The following is a 19,290-nucleotide window of genomic DNA, read 5'->3' as shown; positions in this document are numbered from 1 at the left end:
AGCAGAGGTAAAGATTAAAGTTATATTAGAATATTACATCTATGGCTAATAAAATTAGAATTTTTAAAATGAATGTTTTTCTGGCAAAAATATAAATTACCAAAGTTATTTTAGGAAGTAGTAGAACAAATGAGTATTCTCTTTGAGCTTTCCCAAACCCATTCTTCTCTTCTTTGCCTGCTAAATTCCTACTCAGTGTTGAACACCAAACTCACTGGCTGGGCACTACCCAATGGAGGAGTTGCTTTTGGTACTTCCCTACAGAATCCTGAGTCCATGCCTCTGAATAATGCTCACTCTATGGTATCACAAATTTGACTTTCTATCTGCCCTTTTCACTGCTACTTGTAGGCAGAGACTGCCTGTTATTTTGCTTTATATCATCAGCATATTATCCAACACAGCATGCAATGTAAAGGACAAAGGCATCTAGTAATTTAAGAGGATTTGGAGTGGAAAGGATGGCAATTTACTGTGATAAAGGAAGATCTGGAGGTGTTTATAGGCCAGTAGAAGATGCCAATCAAAAAGGAGGTATGAAAGGTATGGGAGAAGGAGACACTTGATGGAGAAAGTTCTTAGAGGAGAGCCAAAGAGATACAGTCCAGAATTTGAGTTCAACACTCAGAAGAGGGAAGAAAGAAAGGAAAAGTCAAAGGCTTGCTGGGTGGAGATGAGGAACATTGCTGCTGCTCAACTTGGATAAACGTAATGTTCTTTAAAAAGTCAGAAGGAAGGCCGTATTGTGAATATGGGAATATGGGAGAAGGAGCAAGGAAGTTTTAGAAGAGGTGTTGGACAGAACCTTATAGGGAGTCTCTACATGATCTCAAATATCCACAGGGCTTTCTGACTCTCCATTCATGTTCAGTGGGAATGCTCAGGGGTAAAGGGGCTTCCACAACATGGAGGGAAGTTTAAGGAAGTGAGAGGCTGGCTGATTGCAGGTCTGACAGAGGGAGAGATGAGATTCCCAGCCCTGTGGATGGCTGAGAGCACTGGTGCTGGTCAAGAGACCATGTGTGGTGGGGCACCTCAGAGAGGGAGCTGGCTGAGGTGGGGCACAAAGTGCAATGAAAATGGTTTTTCTCAGAAAGAGAAAGACTGAGACATGATTTTCTTAAACTCTTTCTCTTTTGTTTGCTAAAGACTGTAGCTTCATTTCATAAGACTGAATGCATGAGAAAGAAACCACCCAAACTGGAGTTTATTCTGGTGAAACAAAAGCAAATTATTAGAATTCATCCTCAGATGCCTTTTCCTTTCCAAGCTTTTCCTCTTCACTTTGATGCGTTGCTCCTTGCCATACTTTCTGTACTGTTTCTCTGTCACTCTCCCAAGTGCTTAGCCCTATGAACTCTACTGCTGGCTGCTGGCACCAATGCAAGGTGATGGAGAGGTCACTGCAGGAACCATGAGGCCCACTTCCCCATGGATGTGCCTCCTCTCTTCTGTAGCCCTCCTTCTGGCTCACCACCATTTCCCACACCTGGAACTCCTCTTTTAGTGGGAAACACAATTATGGGGCTTTATTTCTAAGAAATATGAAGCTTCTTCAGCCTTTCTTCACGAAGAGGTTTAGCTAGTTGTCACCCTGGGAGACCCAGGAGATGAGGCAGGTGGCTGTTCAAATTTCAAATGGGGGCTGAGGATAAGAAAGTGATCCCTGGGGCTGGCCCTGTAGATGAGTGGTTAAGTTTGCATGTTCCACTTTGGTGGCCCAGGGTTTTGCTGGTTCAGATCCTGGGCATGGACCTAAGCACCACTCATCAAGCCATGTTGAGGTGGCATCCCACATAGCAGAATTAGACGTAGACACTGGAGTATACAACTATGTACTGGGGGGCTTTGGGGAGAAGAAGATAAAAAAAAAGATTGGCAACAAATGTTAGCTCAGGGCCAATCTTTAAAAGAAAAGAAAGAAAGTGATCCCTGTCCTGGGGCCTCTGACAGGCCAAGGGGCTGAAGAGTACAGCTCTCAGGAGTCTATTGTCTACGGAAGGTGGGGCAAGCAGTGTGAGCTGTGTGCATCTCCACAGGCCTATAGAAGCAGAAGCTGTGCTTCATTACTTTTGCAGAAAGGCAACAGTGAAATGGCTTTCTGATTAAGAACTATAGTCATAGTGTGCTATAAGGCCTTTTGGAAAGGAAAAGTAAATGGGAAGAATGGTTTCAGTCTAGAACTCAAGTAGGAGACTTCATTAGCAAACATTTCTTTTTGAAAAGCAGGTCTCTTTTCAGTGTGCAGGGCTCTGCTCTCAGCATCATGCTGACCTCCATTGGAAATGGCAGGGTTCCAAGGCAGCTCATATCCCAGCAGTGTGGAAACCTTGGTTCCTTCGAGTAGTATGTGTCATCACAGGCATGTTTTTAACCTAAAACTGAATTCATCTAATGCAGAGTTTGTATGGGCATCCATGTGACATTTTGCATCTTGATTTGTGATTTGATGTTCAAGTGTTTTTGTCTTCTGTAACAGAATATGATTTTTGGAGCCAGAATGGATTGAAAATAATCCTTGAGGGAAATGAAAGCATAATGTGATGCTGGATGCTGAACAAATGTGCGTTTCTTAGGTCTTTTGGTGAAGTTGTTGCTTTTCTGAGAGACTTGGGGAGCAAGACAAATGGATCTTCTGGGAAATGGAACAGCTCCTGGTAAACATGGAGCATAAATATGTGTATTCAGAGTTCTGCTGGCAGTGACAGGAAGTCATTACTGTCCTCCCTTCAAGTAAATCTCGCTCCAGGGGACTCCTGCCTGAGTAGCGAGTGAAGCATTGAAACATCACTCAAGCTAACCATACTCCCGCAAGAAGAAGCGGCAGGGGCTTTCTCCAAGAGGGAACACACCAACCTTAGTAGTTCCACTGGAAAAACTGCCCCATCCTGGTCTTTACTCATCAAATAGTCAAGTGTGTAGCGACTATTGGCAGTGCTGCCATCAAACTGCCCAATAAACAGCTTCACACTTGTCTTGACCCTAACATTGAAGGATTCTTTTTGTGTGTGTATGACTTCCAAAATGTATAGGGAAAAGGCTGCCCTGATTGGCTTGCTTGCCTGGTGGAGATGTGTGCAGAGGGTGGCAGAGCCCCTGCAGGCCTGTCTCAAGATGGTTTCTCTGAAAAGGCCTCACTCCAGCGACTCCCCTTCCAAATTCTCCATCCAGAGCCAGCATTCCCTGCATCAGCTCATGGCCATAAACCTGCCTTTTCGGATACTTTCCAGGTGCAAGTTGTGCTGCACTGGATATTATGACAGGCCCCAGCCACTGTGGCTATTGAGCCTTGAAGCGTGGAAAGTCCACATGAGTTGTACTGTGAAGAGAAAACCCACACTGGATCTCAAAGATTTGGTGTAAAAAACGAATGAATTATATTACATTAAAATTTTATGTTGATTATATGTTAAAATAATGTTTTGGATATGTTGGGTTAAATACATTATTAAACTTCCTTTCACCTGTTTTCTTTCACTTTTTAAAATATATGGTAATATAAATTTTGAAATTACATAGTAGCTCACAGTATATTTCTCTTGGCTGGTGATCTGGGAATTCCTTGCATTTTGAGTGGGAGCTGATAAGCTAAGTTTTTTCACCTTCCAGACTGGAGGTCTGGATGCTTTTCTCCATAACAGGGGGATGGCAAACATTTTCTGTAAAGGGTCAGAGGTAAATCTTTCAGACTTTGTTGGCCACATGGTATCTGTTGCAACTCCTCAAATCTACTGTGCTGTCATAGCTCTAGAGCAGTCAAAGATAATAAGTAAATGTATGTGAGTGGCTGTATTCCAATAAAACTTTATCTATAAAAACAGGCAGTAGGCCAGATTTGGCCTGGGTGCTGTAGTTTGTTGGTTTCTGGTCTTTAAAAAGGGGCAATACACCTAGATGAATTCTCTTTGGATTGTAAAGTGCATTTTTCATTCATGGAATCCCTACTGTGTGCATCTTTATGGGTTAAGGGCTCTTTCAGGAATCTTATAGTACACACAAGTATCATTTTATTATTCTTTGTTGGCATATCATAACCCAACTAGCGAGGATGAGGCTGGAATCTAAAGTACTAGAGCTGACATTTGAAATAAATTCCTTCTCTCTCCTTCTGCCTCTCTTTCCTATCTTTCTCTCTCTCTGTCACTTTCTCTCTCTCTTTCTTTTATTGATAAGGCTTATATCTGCTATTTTATTTTTGTTTTCTGTTGATTACCTCTCTTTTTAGTTTCTCTGTTTATTCTTTATGCCTTCTGCGGGTTGCTTGATGACTTCTTAGAATTCCATTTTGGTTTGTCTGTGTTTTTGAATACATCTCTTTCTATAAATTTTTTGGTGTTTGCTCTAGTTATTATATTATAAATACATAATGTAATACGGTTAACTGACATTTTACTAGTTCCAGTCAAATGTAGAAACCTTGCTTCCATTTTGTCTGTTTATGCTCACCAGTTTATAATATAATTGTCTTAAATATTCCTCTGCATTCTTTGAGAATCACATTAGACAATGTTATAATTTTTGCTTCAAGCATAATTTAAAAACTCAAGAGGAGAAAGAAAGTTTATCGTATTTAAGCATATTTTTGCCTTTTCTTTTATACTTTCTTCCTTCCTGATGCTCCAAGATTCCCTCTTTTACCATTTCCTTTCTGTGTGAAGACCTTCTTTTAGCAGTTCTTTTAGGCTAAGTTTGCTGCTCTGTTAGTTTGTCCTCACCAGAGAATGTCACGATTTCTGCTGCAGTCCTGAAGGTTATTTTTGATGGCTATAGAAATCTAGGTTGGTCATTCTTGTCTTTCAGCAACTGAAAAATGTTATTCTACTTTCTTCTGGCCTCCATGGTTTCTGAGGAGAAAACTGTTGTTTTTCCTGTAGGTAAATTGTCATTTGCCTCTCATTACTTTGAAGAATTTTTCTTTTCTTTAGTTTTCAGGAGCTGATTATGTTGTGCCTTAGCATAGATTTTTGGGGGTCTATCCTTTTGAGGGTTTTCTTAGTTTCTTAAATCTGCAGGTTTATATCTTTTACCAAGTGTTCAGCTATTATTTCTTTGAATACTTTTTCATCCCTATCCTCTTTATCCTCTCATTCTGGGGCACCAATAACACAAATGTTAGATCTTTTGTTTGTGTCCCACAGGTCCCTGAGAGTTTGTTCATTTTTTTCCCCTCTTTTTTCTCTGTTGTTCAGATGGGTGATTTTTATTGTATCTTCAAGTTCACTGATTTTTTCCTTTGGGCTTTCCCATCTGTTATTATGCCCATCCAGTTAGACTTCTATTTCAGTTGTTACCTTTTCAGTTCTAAAATTTCCATTTGGTTCTCCTTTATGTCTGTTTCTTTTCTGAGACTTTCTGTTTTACGTTTGTTTAAAGTGTGTTTGTAATTGCTTGTTGAAGAATTTTTATGATAGCTGCTTTGAAGTCTTCATCAGGCAATTTCAACATCTGTATCATCTGTTAGTGTTGATATCTGCTGATTGTGTTTTCTCAAAAGTTGAAACATTCCTGGGTCTTAGGATGTGAGTGAATTTCTGTTATATCCTGGACATTTTGGGTGTTATGAGATTCTGGATGTTATTTAAATCTTCTTCTTTAGCATGCCTCCTCTAACCACACTGGTGGGAGTGAGAGGGTGTCACTTCATTACTGGCAGGTGGAGGTGGAAGTCCAGGTTTCCCACTTGAACTCTGTTAACACTCCAGTGGGGGAGAGGAGCCTCTTTACTGCTCAGTGGTATATAGCAGTGGGGGATTGGAGTTCTGCTCCCCACTATGTCTGTTCTGTTACCACCCTGGCTGGAGTGTGGAGAGGTGCCTCATTTTTCTCTCCATGTGACCACCAACAGCTTGCTGACTTTGTGGAGGTGAGGTCTTACTGCTACTGGAAGGTGGTAAAAGTCTTGGCTTACCACTGGGTCTCTCTGAAACCACCCCAACAAGAGAAGAGAAGGCCTCTTAGCTCCAGGTAGGGGTCAAAGTCCAGGATCCCTGTGCAGTCTTCACTGACACCATAGGAAGAGTACTTTGTTATAGCCTGGTGAGGGTAGACGTTCTGATTCCCCACTAGGCCTTTGCCAGTGGGAGTGGGGTGGGGGTGGGCTGTAGCTTTTTTTTTTCCTGTGGTATTTGGCTGGAATAAGGCAGCTATTATGTAAGAGTTTTCTCTCTTGCTATACTGCTCCTTTCCTCATCCTTTGGCTAGAGAGAGCAGACTTTTCTGGTTTTTTAATTTTTTTTCTACCATCCACTAATGTTTCCCAGTTTTCGGCTTCCCAGCACTTAGTCTGGGATATATGAGGAACCAAAAAGGAGACTCATTATTATGCTGTTCTTCAGGATCAGAGTCCCTAGCTGGCCTGCTCTCTTGTCTACACCATCAGAGTCTCCTTAAGTTTGTTTAGATATAATGCCCAGGCTTTTTAGCTAGGCTTTTAGAAGGAGGGCTAGGAAGAAATGCATCCACTCCATCTTGCTTCAGAACCAAAAGCCTGATCTGTAGTTTTTAGTTTGTAAAACAATTGTATTCTCTTTTCCAATAAACCCTCCATGTGTGTGGTTAAATTTCTTACCATCAAACAAAACTCATGCTCCAAGAAGTCACTCCAGGCTTTACCCTTTTGTTTTGTGCACTTTCTAGTGCCAGTCAGCATGTACTCAGGGTGAGGAACACTGGCCTGAGGCTAACATTTGCTGAGTGCTCATTATGAATCCAGACACTGGTCTAAGGTATTTATAGGGGTTAACTCATGTAATTCTCATAACAACTTTAGTAAGTAGGTATTATTATTACCTCCATTTTATATATGAAGAAATTGGGTCACGGAGATGTTTAATACTTTCCCAAGATCACGTAGCTGGACAAGAAAAGAACCCTGAACTAGTGTGTCAGGGTGCCTGTCATGTGGGTTTTGAAACCAGTAAAATAGGCCAAAACATCATCTCTGCCTCTTAGTGGTGGCAGACTTTGTCAAATTCCCTAATATAACAGAGTTTCAGTTTCTTATTCTATAAAATAGGGATAATATGATCTGCCTTATTGTGTTTGGGAAATGATAGATAACGTCTATTTCTATGTCTATGTAGTCCCTGGTATATAGCAGATGTTCAATAAATTACTTGTTTATGAGTAGTGCATCGTCATTGTATGGTTTGCCCATATCCATAGGGAAGTAACACATGTAGTGATTAAGAGTGTATTCTCTAGAGTTAGACTGTTGGGGTTTGAATTTCTGCACTATAGCAAATTATCCAAGTGACCTGGATAAATCTGCTTACTTCTCCAAATCCCATCTATGCAGTAGGTATGATGATACCAATCTCAAAAAGTGGTGTGTGCAGTTGATGAGGTCATCCACATGAGGATCTTGAGTGTCTAGACACTGAATGAGCAGTCATGTTTCTGATGGAGTCTGAAGGCTTGCATTAGTCTCGGGTGATTCTTCTTCTCAGGGCTGGTGCCATCCCTGAGACACCAGCAGCTCTCACTGGGAAGCATGGCAGAACCATGCATGAGGAAATTTCTCTGGACTTGGGCTTTCCAAGAGCAAGTTCTGCTTTTTGTGGGATTCATCCAACAAGGCAGATTTGCTTCTGAAACGTGGTTGGGTGTGGCAGCACCCACATTGAGGTATTCAGCATCTTACCTGACACCAATTCATTCTACTCAATCTGTCACAGTGGAAGGAAGGCTTTGCATTCATATGAAGATTTTCAATTATGTCTTTGATGCTTAGAGTTGGCCAGAAACTGTCCGTAGATTGTATTTTTCCAGAATTCAGTGATCAGGGCTGACAGGTTTCAAATACGTTCAGCTATTAAACAACAAAAAAAAGTTTACCAATCTCAAGAAATTTGAGTAGTTTTACTGAAATTTATTGTGCTTTGTTTTTTGTTTTATAAAAAGAAATGCGTTCAGAAGAGAAGTTGCTACCTTCTTGAAATGCCCAATTCTGCTCTAGGATTAAGGAGTTGCTTCACTCATGGATGCAGTTTTTGTGTTTATATTATAGCTTTGTAGAGAGAAACTTGCTGTAGCTCTTTCTCCTGAGTAGCTACTCCCCACATCCATGACCATGGAAAGGAAGATTGTCATAATCCTGATTATTATCATTATCACACACTAGGCTCTTGCCACTGAATTTTTAAGCCTTTTGGAACAAAACCTGTGACCTTTGCAGGGACCTCCCTCAGTGACAATGTAGCACTAAGCAATGGCTTTAAAACATGGGTTCCAAATGCCAAGTGGGAATTTATTAGGATTTGTTAGTTAGGATAGGAATTTGTGGAGATACAGGTACATTGTGGGAAGCATGTAATGAGGGAAACTTTCATCTTCTCATGATTTCTTTTGTATTTGTCCATATCTATCTACACATCTTGCACCTCACTGAATACAGAAGAAAATCTTGTTCTTCACTCTTCCCTTCTTTAGACATGAGATTATTTTCCAATCCTACCTCTCAAGCTCTCCCAGCTTTAAGTGTGAGGAACTTCAGGGGTCTATGGGAATCTGACCTTTCTGGGAAACCAGTTCTCTTGGAAGGACAATTTGAAGATGAGGCAGTCATAGGAAACATCCAGAAATTTAAGTAATGGGCCAGTTACCTGACACTGACAGTGTAAGTCCTCATCAAGACCACCCCTCTCATGTTGTAGACAAACAAATTGAGACTCTGAAACATCAGTTAAAACTTTGCAAAAACTTTAAGCAGGTCTCAAATAAAATGGCATACCATGGGGAATATCTAATGGAGGTGTGCCTCCAGATCATCTAGGCTGAAACCAACTTCTTGATTTCTAATAATAAGAGGTAATTAACTTTGTGGATATATAAGGCTCCCAAGGCCACATTCTTTTGCAATAACATAACTTTATAATGAGTTCAAATAGCACAGTACTCACCAGACACCAGTCCCCACAATCCACTTCTCTTTGTGTTTCAGGTTGGGCTTCCCCATGATGGTCGTCTCTTGCACGGTTGGGATGTGTTACCTCCTTGTTGCTCATGTCGTGTTGGGATGGAATTAATACATATACATCATGAGAAGACTAAGGGAAATTTGACCCATCACCAACATCAGTAGAAAACTCCCCTAACACCACTCTTGGAGAAGAAAAGGTGCTTACCATGGGGTGCTCTGGAAGGAGATTTTTGGCACCCTACTCTTATTCAGGTGAATGCTGGCTAGTCGTGGAAAATACAAGATAACTTACCCAAGAGTCTTCTATAGGAAAATATGTGTATTTCAAAACACATCTGACTATGCTCTGTAAGAAAAGACACAAATGCAATATTATACCCCAAATGGCTTGTGCTGTTTAACTCTCACTTTCCTGAGGCTATCCACAATTTTTCTTCATGTAATCACTTTTCATGTTAAAATAATCAGAATTTAAATTGTGTATTCTCTGAATACATTCTCTTCCTGGGAAAAGGCAGACAGTTTGTAAGGAAACATTTTATGTATTAAAAAAAATCTATCACTTGACAAAATGTTTTAGATTTGTTAGTCTCTTAGTTTTTCCGTAGTTTACATTATGCAAAATTGCATTTTATCCATTTGTGTTTTTCTCTGGAGTTTTTAAATCATCAATTAAAAGTCCAGAAATTTGACTTGCAGAAGGTCATAAGTGCTTTTTTGAAATAATATTTTACATAGTTAACAGCCTAGAATAAACTTCAACTTTGAAGGTGGTGCATGCTATTTCAATCAATTACACAAAAGTGTGGTCAATACACTCAGCCCTCAGCTGCCCGCAGGACTCTGGGGGTTCTGTCAACGTTTGTTAAATGCTATTCTTTTGCGGAACATACACATGGGGCAAGGATAATCAGAGCAAAGAGCAGGAGGGAGTGCTGTGCTTCAGCTCAGGTCTCGTCTGCTCTGCTTGGCCAATACCATGGCTATGCCCCAGACGATGGACCTCTTCAGTTTTTAGTCTACTGTGTGTGATACCTAGAGATGAAGATGTTTACTGTGGACTCTGCTCAGAAGTGGTAGTTGTTCAAAGCATCTGATTTCAAAAGGTTTAAGAGCTCCGGGAGAATAGGAGACCTTTCTAGTTCCATTTCTTTCCTGGCACCCTCAGGGTGGTTGTGCCCTTTCTACAGTTCAGAATCTATATTTGTAAAATGGCAACCTGTTTCCCTCCTGAAAGGTTGAGAGAGAGTTTATGAGATTTGGATTCATGAGCCATTTTGGAATTCCTTGACAGCAGAGGTGACACAAAGCCCCATTTTTGTTTTAAAATCTAGTCTTGGGAAACATCACAGAAGCCTCTGTGTATATTGACTCAGTGCTCCAGAGGGGCCCCTTCCACAGTCTTTCCAGGGAGGGAGCCTTGCCAGCCTCTCCAGCTCTGCTCCCTTTTCACATTGCCTTACTGAAGCCTAGATACTACTGAATTCTTTCACCAAAAGGCATTGTTTTCTCTTCCCCCTCATATTTCCATGCCTGGAGGTGGGATTGGTGCCTTCCCTGTGCCTAGCTGCTGCTTCTAACTCACCTTTAATCTCTCCTCCTTCAACGTCTCCTCCCTGTGATGCTCCAGCCTCCATCTCTCCACCTCCAAACTTTCCTCATTGATGCCACTCTCAGCTCCTCAGTCACCCCTTCTCATTCTTAAATACCTTTGGCTCCTGACTCCTTTCTTCCTCTCCCCCTTATCCCATAAGCCCTTACCCCCATACCCCATAAGCTCAGCATTCCCCGGGATTTGACATTCAAGCTCATTACACCCAAGCTTGACTCCTGTAACTGCACCTTTAATTCTTCATCTCAGTGTCTCTCTCTTAAACTTCTGACACTTCCAGACATCTACTCCAGATTATCACCTAAACAGATACCTCCAACACTTCCGATTCTTTGGCTCCTCCCTTTTCCTAACTTCCCACATCAGTTCCCTCCTATTTCTGCTCTTAAACTAAAAACTCTATCAATAAACTGGCCCTGCTCTACCTTTTCTGGCCCTGCATCTAAGCACCTGAATGTTGCTGAAGTAAATCATTCTGCTGAGATGACTGATAAAGATCACAAACATCAAACGGACACTCAGTGCTGCCTCACTAATTTATTATATTTCTTTTGTGCAGCAGGCAGAGTCCTAGGTGGGAACAGATGACTACTCAAATAGGGTAACTTAAAAGGGAATTTTATCAGGGATGGTACAATTCTTTGAACTAATGAGAGGAGGCAACTGTAGGCCTCCGAGGGTGAGGGAATGAAGTGGTCAGCAAAACCTGGACATGCAGGGGGCTGAATGGATAAAGTCCCCTGGTAGGAGCTCCTGGGAAGGGTTGCAGTCAGCAAGAGTCACTTCACAGGGAGGGGCTGTGGGAGTCACCTTGATTTCACTCCCTTTCCTCACTGAGTTCCATCATCCTGCCCACTGGCTAAAGCCAGCCAGAAACTTGAGGACAAGAGGAACTGTTGACACTGTCCACATAGGTCAGCTCCTCTGGATATAGAGCAGGACGGAGTGGGTCTGGAGGAGTAGACGGAAAACAGCTCTGTCCACCAGTTTCGCTCCTCAGCAAATGGCAAGTTCACATCTGCCAGAAAGGAAATGCTGAAAGTGCCGTCAGCTTGCCTATCAAGTTTGTCTCTACTCCTTCCTGGTACTGTCTCCAGAATGAGTAAGTAAACAACCCAATGCTTATTAAACCCTGTTCCATGATGATAGAAAAAGATAACCTTGAAGGAACAAACGGTGGCTTTGCTATGAATGTTGGACTACCACAGGTCACTTATCCTCGTAGGCATTATTCCAACATCTCATGACCCCTGAAGATCACAAGGATCATGAGGACACATGTTTATAGTCTGAGTTTATCATGGAAATCAAGATGATTCCATTTTCTTTTTTGCTGCACATGAGGATTCTGAGCTGCATCAATAGCTGTGTGTCACCTTTACAGGTGCCTTGCCCCAGATGAGCCCCCACAAGGCCATGGGCAGGGACAGGTAGAGGAAGAAGTGGCAAAGCAGCAGACACAGCTGCCATGGGAATCCAAGCCACTTCCTCCTGCAGTTGGTGTATGCCTTCCAGACCCACTTAGGACCAGTCTTCTAAATGCCACATAATGGAAGACCAGTGTGCATGTTTAACTTTATGAATCAGTTGGTCAGACGGGACTTGGTGTATGATGCACAGCTCCACTTGCCTGATCACACCGCTGTCCACAGTCAGGTCCTCAATCTTTACCAGGGCCCAGTGGCAGCCAGGAGCTGCTTTTCAGGTGGAGACTAGTAGTCGGAATGGGAGGGTGTGGACCTCATCCAAATCCTCAGGGTCTGCACTATGATTCTCCCATGGAGGTCTGCCACAGACACTTGGGACCCCTTCAGTGTGCTGGCTGCTACAGAAGGTCTACGTGGTAGGGCATTTGCATCACAACCCAGGCCTGCTGAGAGGCCTCTGCTAGCTTTGGTCCCCTCAATCTCTGCAGCCTTGGGAGACAATTTGGAGTGAGTCACAGCAGCTTCTCCAATGTGTTACATGTTGCCTGTAAAATTGAAAGTGGACCACCGAGAATCGTATTTGCGTGTGTGTGTGCGCGCGCATGTGAGATTAGTGTGACAATATTTGTCACTCTACAGGTTAATTTTAAGTCATTGATTGGCACTAATCTCTAAAATTTCCATCAGGATGTTGTATTTCTTTTGTTTTACTATCTTAATGTGGAGTGGGGAAACTTCCTAACAGATAGGGAACAAACTTGGGGGATCTGACAGCTGTTTGATGTGTTATCTGTCCCAGGACTCACTCTGGAACTGAGGAAGAACCATGGGATTGGTCACCATTCCACAGGGTCAACTGTTGTATGGACCTAGCTCAAGAATGACCCACCACTTGACCTCAGTGGGCCTCTGCTCTGTCTAGTGAACCAGAGGGCATTCTGGGTCACTGAGGATTGCAGAATATTAACACATGGGAAGTTGAGGCATGTCTTTTAGCAAATGCACAAGTTCCCTATTAATTGGCTGCAATTGGCTTCTGCTGCTTCACTGTGCCTTACTCTGAGGAAGGTGTGAGGGGAGAGTACTAAACACAGGCATGCTGTGTTGCAGGATTCTTTCTCAAAGGGATTTAACCTCCCTTCAAGGGACAGGCTTAGGTCTGGGAAGTGGCCAAGGTCCTTAATCCTTCTTATGATCCTTGAGTTAGGTTTCTCATTAGATCCAGAGTTTTTCCAGTTTTTGTGATATGTGAAGTTGCCCACATGATTCATTACTGTGAACTCTGTGATCAATTTGCCTTTTGGCATAGGTCTCTGAAGCTTAATGTAGATACTGTTACCACCTTGACTGCAACAATGAAGCCCTTCCCTGGCCATTCCTGCCTTGGGATCCCATTATTCCCATTGGGAAAAGAAGACTTGATTCTATTACTGTGTCCCCTACTGCTATCAACAGTGGCCAGAAGACAGCCATCCCAGAGGTTTCCTCCTCCACACCTTGCACTGATTAAGGCCTCAATGAAGAAAGTAGCTGCTGGATTCTTGTGCAGGTAATGCTTGGGGGAAGCTGAGGGTTATGCATGGTCACTCTGAGCCTTTGGACTCCTTTGTCTATATGCCAAAGATTAACCAGCTGTGAAGCCAATATGTGAAATCTCAAATTCCAGGTGATTGCACCAACCCAAGAATCTGGCCCATTCATCCTTCCTAGTGTGGTTTCTGTGGACTCCACTCCCTTATGTGCCCCCCAAACAGCTTGGTGGAGTTCTGTAACTTTTTCACTAGACAAGATAGTTTGTCTTGAAGTAGACTTTCTACTTCTGTATCCAGGACATACTGGTATCTTATTACGCCCATGGAGAAAATGAGGGGTACTGGGGATGAGTCTTGAGGCAAATTTATATCAGCTTTGGAGGCATCTGACCCAGGTACAGCCATGAAATGGCTATTATGCAGGGAAGGATGCTCTCCTGTGTCCTACCAAGGAAGGCTCAGGAGGGGTTTTGTGGTTCGAAAAGTTCTCAGTCAAGTCTGAGTCTGATCACATGATCCTTACCAATCCTCAGTCATGCTATGGGCCTGGGCCTCAGCCAGATCTGCTAGATTCTTTCAAAGCTGCCTTCAAAGCTTTATTACCAACCACTCATGTTCTCAGCTGGACAAATACCCACAGCTTTCAATTCCCATCCTGTTCTCTGTTTATGGTCTCCAGGGTTGTCAGCAGAAGCCAGGTGACCTCATATACCTTGTTGATTAAGCACCATGGCCACTTGGAGTCCCATGTCTCGTCCTCTCACTGACCTTCAGTGATAACAATGCTGCTGCAGCCGTGAGTAACCTTGGTCCCATTCTCCCCTGGAATGGAGTTTAGCCTTGCCTCCCTCAGAGATGTTAGGAAAATGATTCCAATTCTCATTTTGGGGACTTACTTCCTGGGGCCACTCAGGTTATGGATTAGGTGGGAAACAGAGGGCACAATCAAACTGTGAAATATGAGAAGAATTTGATAATTATTTGCAAAGTATGGGTACAGTATTAAGAAACTACAAAGGGGAGTGAAGGACCTAGAGTTAGTAACAATGAGACAGCATTATTACTCTTGGGAGAGGGCCTCCCAGCAAGACCTGTAACCTGTGGCCAAGGGCTGCAGCCAGCCCACCAGTGTCTGCAGGAGGGAGTCAGGAAAAGCAATCCCAACCTCAATTTCCCTTCTTCCAGCTCCTGCCAGGGAGTCCACTTGACTCAACCCAACCAGAACTACGGGGCCTGGGAAACCATTCATGCTGCCAATGTCAGCCAGTTTACAAGAGTGGAGTAGGGTGGAGAAAGGAGGGATGGGCCTGTGGGTCAGAGGGAGGAGATGCAGCTCACCTAGGAAGTTCAGGTTCCTCCGCTCTGGGAGGATTTCATGTCTCCTCTCCTCTAAGCTCCCACACCGTATATGCCCCTACTCCCAACTTTACTTCACTGAGAACATAGAAACCCTCAAAGAAGAACTTTGTTATCAGTAACTTTACAAATTTATCTGCATTTGGACCCAAATGTTCTGTCTTTTATCTTATAGAATAAAGGCAGTACCTCTGCCTTTGTCAAGGCTAGTCCCTCATGTGCTCTCTGATTCTTAGCCATCAGTTTTTCAGGATCTCCACTCTTTCCAGTAAGAAACTGCTCTCCTCTGCATCATCTACCATACCATTACCACCCACATTCAAACATGGTTTTGCAGACTTCATTTATTCACTCACCCATTCATTCACTAATTCATTCATTTGAAGATATTTACTTAATGCTTTTCATGTTCCAGGCAACTTTCCAGATACTAGAGATGGGATAGTAAAAAATAAATAAAAATCTCTAATCTTTAACTTCATGGAAGTTATGTTCAGTCCTATCTTAAAAATCATCATCTTCCAGCTACCACCTCATTTCTGCAACTTTCTGAAACAATTTTCTTCTGTACCATTTACACTTTCTCTTTTCCAATTTACTCTGTTTATTACTATAAATAATTTGGGCTTACAAAAGTAGGAACATACAATCTATGTCTGTGTATGCACTACCCAGCTTACTTGAAAAAAATTCTAAATATAACCCCAAACGGTTCTATGTTCTCCCAATAACACCCCCACCCCTGCCACACACACAGGTAACTACAATATAGATTTGATGTTTTTGCTCTACCTTATAAATTCAAAATTCTACCAAGTCATTATTTCCCAGCAGGGATCCTGGGCCCCTGTGTCATTGTCACTGCCATGCCTTACCTATGCTAGTGCCCAAGCCATGCTGAGGGCCCTTCCTCACTGTGGGTGACTGAGGGGCACTTCCTAAGTAGGTGCTTTGTACCAGACAGTTTTCTAGCCACCTGCTCTAATGAAGTTTATCTTCAAGTGGAGGAGACAGTAAGTTAGATTAACACGTCAGGCAGTGGTGAATTCTGGGAGGAAAAATGATCAGCAGTTATAGGTAGGTCAGTTGGGGAGGTAATATCTGAGCAGAAGAGTAAAGCAAAGGGTCAGCTGTGGAGACACCTGGAAAAAGGAGTACGGCAGAGCGTTCAGGGAGTGTGACCCCCAGGTAGCGGCCAGTGGGCCTGTTCTTGTTACAGCTGAGTGAGCTAGGGGAAGAGGAACCTGGAGTCTGACTTTGTAGGACTGTCGGCCAAGGGGAGGACTTTAGATTTCCATCTCAGCTGTCTTGGAAACTGTCTCCATTGCCCTGTCAAAGACCAAAGTCCGACAAGTAAGGAGATCAATTTTATTACAATGGGGAGCACACCCCAGATCCAAAGATCGGAGTGTCTCAGAAGATTGGCTGTGCCTTTTTTAGGGAGGAGTAAACAAGCTTCAGATGGGTCAATTGACAGTCAAGTTGTTTTGCGAAAAGGGAAATCTCAGTCAGTTATCTGAACAGAGAAGGCTTTTATCTGAGGTTAGCTAGTTTCAGGGGACAAACAGTTCTGTCCTAGTCAATCAATCAAGAGAAACAGTTTTAATCTTTGCTAATTAATCATGAGATGAAGCACAGGAAATTGGAGGGTCTGTGTTTTTCCTTGGCAGCTGTGGTTGTGTAATCGAGGGCCCCAGGTCATCCTGCTTCAATAGAGCAGCATTCAAGTAAAACTCACCTGCAACTGAGAATAACTGAACAGGAGACATAAATCCTGACCTGCATTGCTGAGCAGGAAGCTCCAGCTACCAAGTCCAAGTGAGGGTCCCCACTGCGTAGAGGACAGTGAAGAGTACAACACTGCTCACCTCTAGCAGTGGCCTGCCCACCTCATCACCTACTGAGTTGGAGTCACCAAGCAGAACTCAAGGTACTGGTTGGAACAATGTTTTCCTCACAGAAGAGAGACTCACATGATCATGGGGACCCTCCAGGTAGCCACACAGGGTGATGCAGGGTGCCAGGCTACATGTTCCCCTCTCCTGCTGCAGGTGAAGACCCTGTTCCCTTGTCACAAGGGGAAGATATGCTAGAGAGCTGGCTAGGTCCCACACAATCCACACGGTTAAACAGAACAAGGAAGTTCACTGCATTCCCAGAACAAGAGGTCCAGGGCATGGGGGTTGGGGGGCAGGGAGGAGAATATAAGTGGGAATTCTGGTAAGAGGTGACAGGTTGCATGATGGTTGCAAAGAGCCAGTCCAACTGTGCGAAGCAAGTCCTTTTTCTCCATCCCTCTCTCCATTACCACATTGGTCTTGCCCTTGAGCTCTCTTCCTCTCGGGCCCTAAAGTGCCAATACTCAGCCCATTCCTTCTCTACCACCTTCTGCCTATCTGGATGTATCCTCTACTCCCTGCCCGTCTTTATTTTCAATGTAAAATCCATACCATTCTGCTTTTGCCTCTTTTAAATTCTGCAGTTCTTTTTCGCTCCTTTTTTTACGTGACCTATGAACTTATAAGACTACCTTCTCCCTCCCAGGTGCTCCTTCTGTCAGAGATGCAAACAGTCTCAGAGGCCGAGGGAGAGGTGGGGAGAGGCTACGACGCCCAGACATTAATCATTGTTTTTAGTGTTTTCTCCCCATTATACCAGGCTTTCTTCACACGGAGGGACCTAAAATAAGGCACAGACACTGTGAAACCGCTGCAGGGCTTGGCCTTTCACTGACCTTCAGGCTCTTCCTCACACCCTTTTATGGATCCTGCAGTGGTAGGAAATGAAAGTAAAACATTTATGGGGGGAGATGGATTTTAGGGAAGCATGTTAAAAGGAAGAAGCTGGTAAAAGATGAAAAGCAGAGACATTACCAGCGTGAAGGCAGTAAGACTGAGTAGTCAGTGGGCTGCCTGGAGAGAGGGTCTAGAAGTGGCATAGAGGCTGCTGTGTGGGGAAGTAGGCCTCCTTCCTGCTACCAGCAATGAAATTAACTTACTAGGTGCTGCCAGGACGTACTCTGCAACTGTAGAACAAGAGTTTTTGATGGAAATTCACTTGCTGTATGGTGGCAGGACTCCTGGTGGTCACCCTATGGACAGCAGACTTCCAGCTGCTGAACTCACCAATTCACAGCCCCCTGGGCCCCCACAGTGCTCATACAGCTGATGTAGAGCAGAGCATCTGTGACACATGCAGACTTGTGTCTGGGGTGTCCCAGACCCAAGGCTGAGGCTCTGGAATAAGCTTCGTGGAAAGACAGCAGAGGGCAAAAGCTGAAACTCTGACCTAAGGCCTTCAGGAGGCTTTCTGCCCTGGTGTTCAGGAAACAGGGAGCACGGACAATTGATAAATATGTTATTTTGTTGGGTGACATCTCATGTTCCTCAGGGCAGCCTGAAGTCAACTAGAACAAAGCCTGTCCTTGCCCCTTTCTCAGGAGCATGGCAGAATGTCACAGTTTCTCTTGTTAGTCTTTGCAGCAACCAGCAATGCAATCCCCACCTCACACACAACTCTTGGCCCCTCCAGATCTGTGTGTGTGTGTGTGTGTGTGTATGTGTGCCCTACCAATTTCCTCTCGCCAGCATGGCAGTGCCAGGGTGCTGTCTTCCCAGGATGGAGCAGAAAGAAACAGAACTGAGAGGTTGCAAAATGAACCCTCTTGGAATCTCTACCTTGATGACATTTTACACTGTGGATGAATTAAAAACAAGCTCTCTAATTAAGTGCCTGATCTAATACACAGCCTCATGAAGCATGTACAGAGAGGCAGGAGATAGCCAGCCCTGTCCTCCAGGAGCTTTCACAGAGCATTCCATATTTCATCATTTTCCACCCAGCTCAATCCCTCCCTGAGATGGAGACCATGTGCCAGCACACTCTTTAATCCACACTCCTCAGATGGCCTTGCATGTGGCCAGACCTCAATAAAAATGCTTGTGGATTAATACATCACTGCATTGTCTACATAGAAGGAGAGGCTTAGATGCCTGAAAGAATTCTCTTAGTGGCAAAACCAGGTTCAAGTGGTGCTCCCTGCTCTGCATCCCACAGCTGGTCCTCTCCTAGTGTTTTTTTTTTTTTTTTTTTTTTCTTAAAGATTTATTATTTCCTTTTTCTCCCCAACACCCCCCGGTACATAGTTGTATATTCTTCGTTGTGGATTCTTCTAGTTGTGGCATGTGGGACGCTGCCTCAGCGTGGTTTGATGAGCAGTGCCATGTCCACGCCCAGGATTCGAACCAACGAAACACTGGGCCGCCTGCAGCGGAGCGCGCGAACTTAACCACTCGGCCACGGGGCCAGCCCCCTCTCCTAGTGTTTTTGCCCAGCCTTCTTTCACATACTGGGCCTTAAGCCTTAAAGGTCACATGGCCCAGTTCTGTGTCATCCATCACATCTAAATCTTATTGGCCTCAGCCACCCCATTGTACTCACTTC

The 19,290-nt window shown here is 43.6% G+C and overlaps 1 protein-coding gene and 1 long non-coding RNA gene across 5 annotated transcripts in view; both read left to right on the top strand.

The window, feature by feature from the left end:
• OCA2 (OCA2 melanosomal transmembrane protein) overlaps positions 1–9,693 on the top strand; it is a 361,224-nt gene extending 351,531 nt beyond the window's left edge. For 2 of the 4 annotated variants that reach the window (XM_044763429.2, XM_070497110.1), the window contains one exon: positions 8,942–9,693. In XM_044763429.2, the coding sequence (XP_044619364.1) occupies positions 8,942–9,026 (85 nt within the window). In that variant the 3' untranslated portion in view covers positions 9,027–9,693. The remainder of the gene's footprint in view (positions 1–8,941) is intronic. The other 2 variants (XR_011498067.1, XR_011498069.1) reach the window with 2 other exon arrangements.
• Positions 9,694–10,696: 1,003 nt separating this feature from the next.
• Positions 10,697–18,978, top strand: LOC123283449 (uncharacterized). The gene is made up of 3 exons (XR_006524111.2): positions 10,697–13,508; positions 14,171–14,287; positions 16,518–18,978. It is a non-coding gene; the product is annotated as an uncharacterized lncRNA (long non-coding RNA).
• Positions 18,979–19,290: the final 312 nt, after the last annotated feature.

The sequence above is a fragment of the Equus asinus genome, chromosome 2, assembly GCF_041296235.1.
Source record: "Equus asinus isolate D_3611 breed Donkey chromosome 2, EquAss-T2T_v2, whole genome shotgun sequence".
Taxonomy (NCBI): Eukaryota; Metazoa; Chordata; class Mammalia; order Perissodactyla; family Equidae; genus Equus; species Equus asinus.
Note: the sequence above shows the minus strand (reverse complement) of the source record. Positions and strands in the feature narration are given on the sequence as shown.